Here is a 14,019-nt window from a genome sequence, read left to right as displayed (position 1 = left end):
TGTTATGTCCCTTTTACCTTTAACGAACAAAAGGAGCTAGGCCTACCGAAATTTCCAGTAATTCAAAGCAGAACTGGAAGCGTGTTGGTTTACATACAGCAGTGATTCTCGCATTTTATAAAATCTAGATCTAATTAGAAATATTTACAACCGGTTTTTAATTCCATGCAAAGTATGGCATCTACAGAACCCGAAACCATGGAAACTGAAGCAATTGCTGAAAATACCAATAATCACAGCTCTGGACCTGGTGTGGATCTCACAGAGAAACAGGACGGCGGTGTACTAAAAGAAATTTTGAGAGAAGGCGAAGGAGAAGACAGACCATCGAAAGGCGACAAAGTTAAAGTTCATTATGTTGGCACTCTACTGGACGGAACTCCATTTGATTCAAGCAGAGAGAGGGGCGAACATTTCACTTTTAATTTAGGGAAAGGTAATAAAAATAACTGGAACAGTATTGTACCCCCAGTTCTCAGTCGGTAGAATAGAATCACATTCACATTACAATGAGATTATTGAGATCATCTACATTACAATCTAGATCTACCTACTTCTAGATTTTCTTCTAGGTCTAGATTAAATTAATAAATTAGGTAGCCTATAATAATAATAGGTAATCTATCGCTTTAGCGGAGCGTAATCAATTCGGCCGTCACTAGTAATGTAGGGATAAGGTAACTAATAAATATGGCTTAAATATGGATATATTTTTGCATATTTTACTAAAATACTAAAGATAATTGAATATTAAACCACATTTAAGGTTTAAATCAATAAAAATGTCAGGAAATTAAAGTTTAACAACGATGTTACAGATACTAAATTTGCTATTAAAAACAGCGGCCATCTTAAGAAAATATTATTTTGAGTCATTTCCCTTTAATTTCTATTTGTATGGAAATGTATTGATGTTTGCTATTAAATAGGTTAGTCTTGTGTTTAAATACAAAGCATGCGTTTTTTTTTAAAATTCTGCCCTTTAAACTATTTAATTGACTGACAATAAACATCAGTTCTAGAATTATTATTATGAGATGCAATTTTTATACATTAAGATACTCCCTATTTTTATAGAGCTACCACTACATATCTAATGTTTACTTAAATATTAGTTTGAGTTCATTCTTATTGTTTGTGTTATTGTTTGTTTCCTATTTTCATGCTTTTTTCCTTTAATTAGTGATTTAATCATTAATGACGTCCCGTTTTTTGACCTCTCTTTAACTTAACCCTCCCCCCACCCCCCATTTTCGCCGTCACGAAATAGTCGTAATGTCGAAAATTACCTTTTTGCCCTGTCTATTAAAAAGTTAAGCCATAATTCTAATGAAAAATATTTTTAGCATTTTTGTATTAGGCGAAATACATAACGTTTCACGTTTCTTACCCCTCCCACTTCCCGCGTAAAAGGTCGTCTCTAAACCAGTTACTCCACCCCTTAAGTGCGCGATGTCATTTATGGTAGATGTCAAGTCCTATATACATTTTGAATAACCTTTGTTGTCAAAATGTTGATACCAAATACCCAAGATGAGTTATATGGGGTTGTCCATAAACGATGTCACATATGCTATGCTAATGTGACGTCAACTTACGCAGGGTGGTCGGGGGGGGATGCGTGACGTCTATTTTGGAATCTTCTATAAAGCTGTGCTCAATGAAAATGAGGAACATAAAGCGTTCGTTTTCATGCATACATTTGTTCATAACTATTGCATGCCTGTTGTACTAAGCGGTGTTAAACAACCTCAGCACATCATTCCCGCCAAAAAGGGCCTGCCATTAAATGCCTACCGACGAAAATAGACCGCACTATATTGACTCCAAATGAAATAACTTCTGACAACAAGGCTCAAACCAAGTAGCTCATGGCAGCAATATTCGACAAGATTCCAAGACAATTATTGACTAGCAGGTAAAATGGGACAAATCGAAAATTGAAAGTTTGTCGCCTCTGGGGGGTGACACCATTAAGTGCCGCACCGGGTGACACTCGACCTCGCTACGCCACTGAGCTAATGTAAAGCCACAGCTCAGTATAGGCTTGAATTTAACATAAAATATTGTTAGCAGTGGACAGCCTCTAAGACTGTGCATTAGGAGTACGGCTGTCGGCAAAACGCCAGAGTCCGACGATATCTGAACATCAATTTTGTCTTTTATGAAGTGCGGAGCACCTTTAAGACCTGAGCTTGGCCCCTGTTGACACCAGCACAAGCGCCGCTTATGTCCACATATTAATCACACGTTTTGCGTGGAGCTTAAAGGACAGACGTTTACAGGTGGGACCGGGAGCCTAAATGCATTTACCGAAGCCGCTGTGTCACGGGCATTTTAGAGCCGAACGTCTCAGGACAGCAGGTTGCAGAAATTAAAAGCACGTGAATTTGTATAGTAGAGGGAGAACATCATGCCACTGTAATAAATTAAACACCTATATAATTCACCGAACTAAAGTTATTTAGATCTATTCGTCAGGCTAAAAGTCGTTAAAGTCTCATCGCCATAGTGATTTAGTGCCTGTTTTGATTTTTTTTTAATTACGCGGTATCTTTCTTAAACATTAGCCTAATGACAAATGACGTCACGCGCGCCGCGAACTTTGTGACGTTGTGCTTAGTGGGGGATGAAACGGCGTGGTTGAGAAATATGACGTATTTCTTTTTTTTAACAGACGAATAAGTGATAGATTCTAATTTTCCTACAAACTATACGTTGATCTAGTTTTTTTCTAGAGGGAGATATCACTATATTGTGATGCGGGGTTTATATATAATCTCAATATATTCTGATCTACTACTATTCATACGGCAACTATTATACTCGTGAGGAGGACGGGAATCACTCTTATGTTCCGCAGACACTAATTAACAATGTCAACAACTTAGTTTATGAAATAACATGAACTTAATTAACACACACTTATAGATCATTTTCACAATATCAAATAATACGTCCGTCTTCTACTATATCTAACCCCCAACTAACTTCACTGCTGCATCTTACGTCATCGGTACATTGTCGCACCATGCTCACGCCACACATATTTTATTGAACACGCGCACAATACTCTCGCACCAAATCGTCTACCGTCAAGTTCGTACCGTCCTTAGTAACCTCTACTCATCTAGTCTAATTCTATATATCTACGCTATGACACATATAGTGGGTGTTTTTTTTTGTAATAATGGATGGTGGGGAGGGGTAAACATTGACTACTGAAGAAATCAAAAACTGATGACAGCAGAAGGCAAAGAAAAAAAAACAACAAACCATGTGGTATTCAAATGTAACTAATTAAAATTTGAACCTATTTTAAAAAACACAATAATCTTAATTCAGAAAAAGTGTAGGCCTAAGACTAATGTCTACAGACAAAATAAACAACTAGGCTTAATTAAATGGATCGCCCATAAATGACGTCATACTTTCCCGACAATTAACCTCTCACCCAATAGTTACTAAAAGCAAGATGATGATTTAATACCATATCGCAGTTCTACTATACCCGAACCCTTAATCACAATTTCTAACGAAAACGAATATATTCTTCATCATTTTTGAAAAAATATTTTACACCGTCCCATATTTTGAGTCCAACGTCATTTATGAGGAATATGGACGACCTAATAATTGACAAGTTAAGGGGTCATCCATAAATGACGTCACGCTTTTTTGACGATTTTTACCTCCCCTCCTCCTCTCCGTCACACGTTGTCACAAAAAGTCAGCCCCCCCCCCCTAAAATGGCGTCACACATCAGCCTACAACCCCCCCCCCCCCCCTCAAAATTGCAGTTGATTTTTTTTTAAAACATCAATATTTTTCCAAAATCTTGTCTGAAATATGTCAAAATATAGTATTTTAATCAATTCCTATTATAATTTATTAAAACTGTTTTCTAAAAAGCTAAATAATGTCTAAAATTCGTTTTCTAACATTTCTTATCTATAAAGCAAAAGTGTGACGTCGCACCATCTGAACCCCCCCCCCCCTCCCCCTCATCACACATCGTCACAAAATTACCGACCCCCCCCTCCCCCCTACGATTGTAATGTCATTTATGGACGACCCCTAATCAATACAAAAGGGTTTAGTAAATGTTGGACCTCCCAAAATTTTTTGAGATCTTGGATGTACATACATACATAGCCTTCATTTCACTTGAAAATGAAATTAAAGATAAGAAGACGGCCCTCTGTCTTACTTATATTAAACAAGACTGGTATGTATATTAAACAACAAAGTCAACACAATATACATACGAATAGACATTTTTATCCAGGGAACCTTCTCTAAATTTTATTTGGAAAGATGGCCGCTGTTTTTTTTTCTACTAATATTTATCTCAAACACCTAGTTTAAAGTTAGTTTCATGTTATTTAAATTGTTTTGGTCACTGTTTGTTATTTTAAATCAATTATCTGTGATATTTTGTAAAATTTTACTTAAATAAACTTATTTAAACAAATATATTCATCAGCTCCCTCTCCCGCACATTACTACTGCAGCCGAATTGATTACGCTAAAACGATAGATTACCTAATAATATTGATAACTGGCTAGCTTCTTTTTGTTCATTTCAAATGACACCATTTTCATTTTTCTTCATTGCATGTTACGTAGATCTATAATGTTCATCTGTGGTTTAAATAAATGTGAAATGAAGTTTTAGGCCTTAGGCTAAGGCCTTGTTGATTTAGTTCAATTCAGGGTTTCTTATCTCAAAATGAAAAATTACTTTATAACACTAGACATAAAGTTTGAGTATAGACTAATAAAAGCAAATCAGCTGTTTTTTACCTACCCTTTCTTCAGCCACATGTAAAAATATTTTTCAAAAGCCCTGTTGTCTATAGATAGACTCTAGATCCATGTATATTATTCTTTTGTTATTTTCACAGGTCAAGTAATTAAAGCATGGGATCTTGGCATAGCATCCATGAGAAAAGGAGAGTTGGCAAAGTTTACATGCCGAGCAGACTACGCTTATGGGGAGTCTGGTTCCCCACCTAAAATTCCTCCAAATGCTACACTTGTTTTTGAAGTTGAATTGTTCTCCTGGGAAATTCCATGTAATTTTTAAAATTTTAAAGATTTCAATGTATTCTTTGAATTAAACTTGGTAAAAGTAAGTTATATTATATTTTTATCTTTGTGCAACTTTTAAATGCATACTCTCATTTGAATGTCTGCAGGTGATGATTTATCTCCAAACAAAGATAAAGGAATTTTACGTTATGTGTTACATGCTTCAGATACCTATAAAACTACAACACCAGCTGACTTTGCTAGTGTAACAAGTAAGAATATTTTTGTTTATGCATATTTGTGCAGTATGTTTATGTGAAATAGCTGTAATACCAAATATTTTTTAGCGCAATTTCCATTCTGGAGAATTGCGTTTATTAACCCGTCATTTCTGGATGTATGAATGGATGAATGAATGTGTGTCCGCAGCTTTAAGTCGTATCTCCTCCTCAACGAAGCAATATCGATGACTAGTTCCAAAAACAATTATGTTAAGCAGGCTACGAGGATGAACATAGTCCATAAAAATTCCGGGTTTCTTTCATGGATTTCCCAGAAAAGCCAAAAAACCTCGAAAAAAGCAGTTTTTGGCCCATATCTCGGCAACCAGACCACTTAGCGACTTGAAACATGTGCCAATCGATTCCTGCCATAATTTAGAACAATATTGCCAAAGAAAGTTTTCAAAAATATCCTTTCGTTCGGTCACAAAACTTTTTTTGAATTAATTAAAATTTGGACCGAATTAGTAGGCATTTTTTCCAACCACACCACACGCGTCATCACGTTCAATAGCTGCGCCATCACGTTCAATGGCTGCGTCATCACGTTCAGTAGCTAGGCGCGCAATGGTTTTTAGTCATGTAACTCTATTGTAAATAAAACATGTATTTTAACCAATGGTTTACTAACCCTGCTCTTGATTTACGCTACGACAGAGCTATTTTTAGATAACATAAGGAAATTGCACTAAAATTGTCACTAGACTTTTTAATTACCTTGTTTAGCTGTTTTATTGTTAAATACAAGAATTCCTTTATATAATTCTGTGCTTCTTAAAAGTTTTTTATTTTCCTTAGTCAAATATTCTGCAAAGATCGACCAGCAAGTTATTATAGAGGACACTACAACCACTTTTACCCTAGGAGAAGTAGAGGATCCAAAAATAGTTATTGGTTTAGAAACAGCTATTAAGAAAATGAAGAGTCAGGAAAGATCAAGGATAGTTCTCTCTCCATTTTATGCTTTTGGTAAAGATGGAAATCAGGAGCTGAATGTACCGCCAAATGCTACAGTCACTTATGAAGTGGAGTTGATTTCATTTGAAAAGGTTACTAAATTTTAGATCTATTCATTTTTGACATCACAATTTTTGTATCTAGCCTTCAGATGTGTTAATTTTACATCAGAATATAATACTGTTTATTACAAGAATGAAAACTCTTTCTTTTAACTCTAGGCTAAAAAGGTGTATGAAATGGAAACTCCAGAAAAACTAGAACAAGCAGAAATCAGAAAGGCTAAAGGAACAGAATTTTTCAAGGTAATGTTTAAATATTAAGTACAATAACTTAAGTACTATTACTTTTATTAATAAGTTAACTGACACGATTACTTTGTTTTTATAAGATCTTAATTTTCTAGGGTTTAGGTATATTGTTCATTATTTTTTTTTAACGTTTTTATTTAATCAACAGAAAGGGTTGACAGAAAAAGCAGTCACAAACTATGCAACAATTCTTGAATACCTCGACAGTGAAACCTCATTAGAAGGGGGAGAAAAAGACAAGAGAGATGCGCTTGTTTTGGCAGCACATCTGAATTTAGCAGCTTGTGAATTGCGTCTAGGCAATGATGCTAAAGTTATTGAGCATTGTAATGGGGCTCTTGAACTGAACAAGGATAACTCAAAAGCTTACTTCAGAAGAGCACAGGTAATAATGCAACTGTCAGTGTTATTTCATGATACTGATAAAATAAGCCATTATCAGTTTATTTTCTAACCATGTTATAAAAATATTAACAGATTTTTAATATGTTTAGAAATGTTATTGAAGAACAATTTTTCCTGTAAATAAAATGTTTTCCAAAGATACATTGATACTACAGATAGGCCCACTGTGGTCCTGAATGGTGAATTTAAAGAATTTAAAATATCTCATTCTGTAGGCCTATGCATTGTAGTTCCATAAAAAAAAATGTTAAATTCAATACAGAATGCCATTACTGTTGGCCAAAAACTGATATGTATTTGAAAAAAATTGCTTCTGACTGAATGGTAATAGTCCTACAACTTAATAATGCTGACTTAAATAAGTTCCCATTTTTTGATAGTGTTAAAACCACTTAGTTTTTTTATTAATTGCATAGCATTTTACTCTTTAAAAATATAACACTAAAGGTTTTTATCAATTATTTTCAAACCTGTAGTACAATCAAGAAATCTTATTTCCAGGCTCACCAGAATCGAAAAGACTATGATGAAGCTGTGAAAGATTATAACCAAGTTGTAGCACTGGAGCCTGACAACAAAGCTGCAAAGAATCAGATAATTGTATGTAAGAAGAAGTTGCAGGAAGAGCATCAGCAGGAGAAGAAGCTCTATGCAAACATGTTCAGCAAGATGACCCAGCAGACTGCCAAGGTGGGGGGTACGTGCAATTGATTTTGTACATTTGTTTGATACTCTCTATACAGAGATGGCACTTTTTTATTATAAAATCTAGTAGGCCTATGTATCAATAATTGCATAGCTTGTAAACCTAATTGTTCAGCAGTTGGGAGAGATGGGATTTGGGGCTATTCTTTGAATATCATTTCCAACAAATTTGTTTTCTTGATGCATAGACATTAGTTATGTGATGAGTCTTTACTCTGTGAAATGTTGTGAGATGCAGACTTACAGCTTTAATTAGTTGCAGACCTTGGCTTATTAAGAGATTGTGTACAATAGCTATTTGACCAGCTAAATTTAGTTGAGAAATTGATAGTAATTTTTTATTCTACCATTAGACTATGCAGTGACATTATATTATAAATGGATTTAAAGCTTGTTGAATTATTATTTTTTCCTCAATTCAAAATGCTGAGATGGGTTTTGATTATTTTTTTTTCCCAGAGAAATGATTACTCCGCAGACAGTGTGTTTAAAGATGGCATTGGGGACTGGAACAATGACATGGCAGCAGGCATGATGCCATTAGATCAGGAAGTGGCAGCATTTGGTGAGGTCATGCCATTAGGCTCTGACAACAACAATGGCAATAATCACGGACACTAGGAGTTCTTATACGGGGGGAGGGGGGTGGCTGTCCATTGTTAAGTACACACTGACTTGTAATTTTTTTTTAATGGGCTAAAGGATAGTGGTATTGATATTGCTTGCTTGGTGCAAATGACTTGTTGATTTGCAGTTTAGGGTTGATAGGATCATAATCCTGCACAAGTTAATAGATCTGTTAAGCTTGCGATGTCTAGATGTTATTTTAATAGTCATTCCTTATGAAGCCTTTTTATTTTACACAAAAAAAACTGCCAGTTTTTGTTTTCTAGAAATTATTTTGGTTGAGCTTGTTATATACTTTTCAGTGATACATTTTATCATTTGATTAGTTAATCCTTGTAAAACATTTTGTTGTTTCCATTGCCATCCATTTATCCTTGATTTACTCTCGAAGAGTACAATCTTCCTACCCATATTTGCCATCAGTTTTCCTAAATTTTTTTACATGGTACATGTTGTATGTCACTAATGAAATTGTTTGCTTCATAAATAAAATTACTGAATTCTTTTTTGGATATTGTTTTAGTTTTTGTCTGTTTTGTATGACCAGGGATAGTGACAGTTTCTAACAATGATTAATATATAGCACAGAATTTTATATCTGGAATGTTGTGGCCAAATGGTGGTGTAGGGCCTATTTGCTGCTAGCCTGAAGGTCACGAGGTTTGATCTTAGTTTGGACTTTGACTGTAGAGTGTCCCTGAATCCACCCAACTCTTATGGGTACCTGACTTTCATGGGGAAAGTGGAGGTGTCTGAGCATAGTGCTAACCACACCATCCCTTCATATGTAGAGGTCAAGAAACAAACTCTACTTCATCTGCCCAATGGATCACTAGGTCTAAAGAGGAACTTAAAAAATTTTAGCTAATAAAATTACATAAATCCTGTGAGCAATAGTTATAATTTTTCTATATTATTACTCAACGTTGTTTCCCAAAGGTAAGTGAAAAACAGCAGGAATGGCTGATAGGTAACAGATTATATATAACAGTTCAAAAAAAAAATTTGCTTTCGTGTTTAATTACTTGCAGATGAAACCTTTTAAGTTCTGTTAAAAATAAAATGTAATAAAGTATTTTAAGAAAAGATATATTAAAATTGGATTTGTTTAGCTACTATTAAATGATGAATATTTTAAAGAGCTAATGATATAAAATAAGTATAAGCTTTTCATTGAATGTATGATGAATACATTTTGCCCATTGACACAAGTTACATTGATTTAAAAAAAAATTTAAAATGAAAAGCTTTATAGTGAGCTATTAATTCTATGTTATTACTGCTTAGTAGATACATTCGTCATATAATTGGATTTGACCTCATGAATTATTTTCTATTATGTGACTGATCTATTATTGGGCTAGTTTTGATCCATTTTTTTCCTTGAAAAATCTACCTTGGTTACCAATTTTAAAATCAGGATTGTAATAATTACACACAGCTACAAAAAATTTTATAACTCATTAACTGTCACATCAAATATAATAATAAGCTTTTAAAATGCACCAAAAAAAGAAAATACTAAAATGTAGAAAACAAAACAAATATAGAAATAAAAAAACCTTTATAATAAGCTTTTCAAAAGCAAACCTGAAATGGTCGCTCATGAGATCTCTTACATATTTTAGTGACAGATGCTTTTACTATAGAAAGCTAATTACTATTATTTTCTTTGCATTTTAAAGCTTATTATTGTAAGGATTTTTTTATTTTCCACTTTTTAGTAATTCATTCTAAATGAAGGCTATGAGTAAAAATATTTGTGTTAAAACTCTACAATCTCTAGTAGACAATTATCAGATTCTACTTAGTCTAAACAAAAAACCATTCAGCTGTTAAAAAACAATTAGATCTACCTGTTGATGACCAGGAGTGATTGCTAGTGTTTAATCTTGTTATCTTAACTTTTATTGTTAAATATAGTAATATTTAATTTTTAATTACTAACCTAATGTCTAATCAGATTTTTTTTAAATTCACATTGGTACTGGAGATTAATGTTTCTGGAAAATTGCTGTATTAGAACTTTAGAAGTGGGTTTAAAATGCCACACTACACAAATAAACAACAAAAACAGACATTGTGAACTCAAAGAAAGCTAAGAAATAAAAAGTCACAATTTTTTCCACCCCTTCCCCTTTATTTTTATTAGTCCACATTTTAATTTTAGTTTTTTTTTAAAGGCACAATTTTGGTTCAAAAATTGCCTTCACACATTCTGAATGACACCAAAGTCTAAATCACAAAAATAAAGCATACCCATCAAACCGAAACAAGCCTGCACGATTATTAATTCAAATTTACATAAAAGAACCACTCCTGTCTCATAATTTATCATTAGAATTCAAAACAATTTTGCAAATATATTATATAAAAATTTTCAGTTTTGTTTCCCACTTGCTTCATTTTTTATAGAGCTTATGTAAGACCATACATTTTAAATTTTAAAAAAATGTCTCCCCTCATATTAAAGCTAGAAATATAAATGGAATGTTTAATTAACTTAGCGCTCCCTCTAACTAACTCAAAAAATGTTGGTATAAAGTACTCAAAAATCATTTTTAGGTTTCTACCTACTCTAGTACAGGAGTCATTTTTTAAAGTAAAGATCCCCTTCGCTCAAATTGAATATTACAGATCGTACTGCGGCCTTTAGACCGAGTTGTTGAGTTATTTAAGCTCTGTAGGCCTAGTTGTTTTGTTTTGTTTTTTTTGTTGTCTAAAAGTGCATTTTTAGTTAAGCGATCTTGCATTATAGTTTGTCGATGGAAGTAATTTAAAAAAAAATACGAGCCTGCCAGGATTCGAACCTGGAATCTTCTGATCCGTAGTCAGACGCGTTATCCGTTGCGCCACAGGCCCCGATGACATTCGGGAGAATCTAAGAAAATGATTCGTAGTATGATTTGGTGTAGACAAAAAAAAAACGAAGTGTCTACTCGGAATAAGATTTTTCGGCAAAAGATAGTTCTGCGCATGCGCAGTGACCTATGGCTAGGGTTAGGGCTAGAATGAGGGTTAGGGGTAGGATTAGGGGTAGGATTAGGGGTAGGATTAGGGATAGGGTTAGGGTTAGGGATAGGATTAGGGCTAGGGTTAGGGATAGGATTAGGGTTAGGGATAGGATTAGAGATAGGGTTAAGGATAGGATTAGGGTTGGTATTAGGGTTCTGCGGTTGTAAACACACGCATGCGCAGTACCATCGAAAACATCGCCGCTAAGTCGTAGTTTCTCTCCATTGCGCATGCGTATCGCATGCGTATCTTATTCCGACTAGAATCGGCCAAAAAAAAATCCTAGTATTCACAACTTATCTAGATTTAGCATTGTCTTGAAAAACATGCGACATTTCTCATCGAATAGATTAAACCAAATCTGTAAAAAAAAAAAACCTTTTTTCCATTGGCATCACCTTTATTAGGTTATTAACTAGATTTATTGCTATTCAAAATATTCATGGACTATTTAAAACTTACAACTTCGCTTTTATATTTTAATAGGCTACTTTTAGGCCTATTAATTTATTTTTTTAACGATGCTAAACAGAAGCTGCTGCCCCTAAAATCTAAAACTAAAATGAACAATTGTGATTGAAAATGAATGAAAAGCTGATAGATCTAAGAAGGAATTTGATTTTTTTTAAGAGTGTCTCATTTATAAATTTTATAAATTTTATTATTGATCCGCCAAATATTAAAGAAAGTGCATCAAAATGACGTCATCAACTTTTGTGTATAACCTTTACAATTTGCATAGCCTGGCCTACTTAGCGAGAGTAACCAAACAATCTACAATAGCAGACGACGCAAAGAATGACAGAATGTTTGAATGGTTCTAGTCGATCTCTAGATCTATTTGGAACTCTGAGATCTAGATTCTTGTACGAAATATAGACAAGATTTATCTCAGTCTCAAGAAGTTTATTTAAAGTCTATAAAATATTAAAATATTTTTTTTTTAAAAACGTAATTAGATCTAGAATCTAGATCTAGATCTAGATGTATCTAAATGATAATCTACTCATACAGCGGTTGATTAGTGATAGACTAATTATTAGCCTACTTATTTTTATAAAATAACTAGCCGTCCCGGCCAGGCCCTGCTCTGGCTTCTGGGAAAAACCCTTTTGTTAAAGACCATTACCTGTGTGTTTAGTAATCATCATAAACCCGGCATTGCCCACCCAAACTACAACCAACCAAAACCAAAACAACAAAACGCAAACATAGCGCTAACACAATTACAAATACAAACGAAAACAAAAACCTAACAACAAACCAACCACAACCACAAACACCAATACGAACACAAAGAAAAAAGCAAACAAAAACAAACCAAATCCAAACGCAAAACCAACCACAAACCCAAAAAAAAAAACACAAAAGAAAAAACAAACGAAAACAAACCAAATCCAAAACCCAAAACCAACCACAAACCCAAAGAAAAAAAACACAAAAGAAAAAACAAACGAAAACAAACCAAATCCAAACGTAAAACCAACCTCAAACACAAACACAAACACAAACCCTATGAAAATAAAACACAAACGAAAACGAAAAAAGAAAGAACAAAAACGAACCAAATCAAAACGCAACCACTAACGCAAACCCAACCTAAACACAAAGAAAATACTAACGCGAACATAAACGCAAAGTGCTCACGGGGCTGAATCGCCTGCTTCAGCTTAATAAACGACTATAGTACCCCAACTTATTCATAGTCTTTTGCACTCACTTTAATGAACGTAGGCGCGAAACCGAACACGGGAGGCCCGGGACCCCAAATAGCACCCTGTCTGGGCGCCAGAGGACGCACCATGACGTCACCGCCTGATTGAACTTAGTAAACGACTATAGTACATAACTTATCGATAGTCTTTTGAACTCACGCGAACGTAGATACCCTAGCGTACACCGGAAGGCCCGGGGCGCCAAATAGCACCCTGTCGGGGTGCCGGAGGACACCCGGATTTGATTCACTTAAAGACTATAGTAACCTTTCTTATCCATAGTCTATCGCACTGTTCAAAACAAAATTATGCAGAGGCCCGGGGCGCCAAATAGCACCCTGTCGGGGTGCCGGAGGACGCCCGGATTTGATTCACTTAAAGACTATAGTAACCTTTCTTATCCATAGTCTATCGCACTGTTCAAAACAAAATTATGCAGCATAGCGCTCACATGATAGCCCAGGGTGCCAAATCGAACCGTGCAGGGGCGCCGGCGGACGCGCCTGTTTCAATTTAGTGAACAAAAATGATAACACTCCAAGCTTATCCGTAAATGGAAAGAAAGAAACATATAGGATTTGTAGGACCATGGCTTATTAAATGTTATTGATTTAAAAAAAAAAAAATTATTGAACAGTATGTTCAGTGTATAGAATAAATAAAAGGCAGTGTTAAAAATACCTAACGACATTGCACTTAATCAATCCCCGCTGATTATGTAATTTTTTTTTTCTTAACACCAAAACAAAGTAATAATAAAAAGTAAATTCTTTCTTCTTAATGATTTTTTTTAAAGGGAAGTAACTGTGCAGTCAATACATCTCCGACACAATTTTAGAAATTTTATAAACGTCGATACACTTTTTAAAAATTTTATGTCGCGTTCATAATTGAAAATTATTCTTTTAAGTAAATAGAATGAAAATTGTTTTTAAAGACTTTCAATGGTAATTTTTTGACTCGTAAATT

The 14,019-nt window shown here is 34.4% G+C and overlaps 1 protein-coding gene and 1 non-coding gene across 3 annotated transcripts; one reads left to right on the top strand and one right to left on the bottom strand.

Moving 5' to 3' along the window:
- Nucleotides 1–16: 16 nt before the first annotated feature.
- Nucleotides 17–8,825, top strand: LOC131939897 (peptidyl-prolyl cis-trans isomerase FKBP4). 2 transcript variants are annotated; one of them, XM_059298430.1, is made up of 8 exons: nt 17–436; nt 4,908–5,078; nt 5,202–5,306; nt 6,114–6,364; nt 6,494–6,577; nt 6,732–6,968; nt 7,490–7,678; nt 8,153–8,825. In XM_059298430.1, exons 1-8 carry the CDS (start codon nt 166–168, stop codon nt 8,312–8,314), a joined length of 1,470 nt encoding a protein of 489 aa, XP_059154413.1. In that variant the 5' UTR covers nt 17–165; the 3' UTR covers nt 8,315–8,825. The 2 variants fall into 2 exon arrangements, with proteins under 2 accessions (XP_059154413.1, XP_059154414.1); XM_059298431.1 differs by having other exon boundaries at nt 7,490–7,685; nt 8,153–8,296.
- Nucleotides 8,826–11,109: 2,284 nt separating this feature from the next.
- Nucleotides 11,110–11,182, bottom strand: Trnar-acg (transfer RNA arginine (anticodon ACG)). The gene has a single exon. It is a non-coding gene; the product is annotated as a tRNA-Arg (tRNA).
- Between the last annotated feature and the right edge of the window lie 2,837 nt (nt 11,183–14,019).

The sequence above is a fragment of the Physella acuta genome, unplaced genomic scaffold (genome assembly GCF_028476545.2).
Source record: "Physella acuta isolate Inbredline_101_S28 unplaced genomic scaffold, ASM2847654v3 ptg000300l, whole genome shotgun sequence".
NCBI classification, from domain to species: domain Eukaryota; kingdom Metazoa; phylum Mollusca; class Gastropoda; family Physidae; genus Physella; species Physella acuta.
The sequence above is the reverse complement of the archived record's forward strand: the minus strand, read 5'-3'. Positions and strand labels throughout refer to the sequence as shown.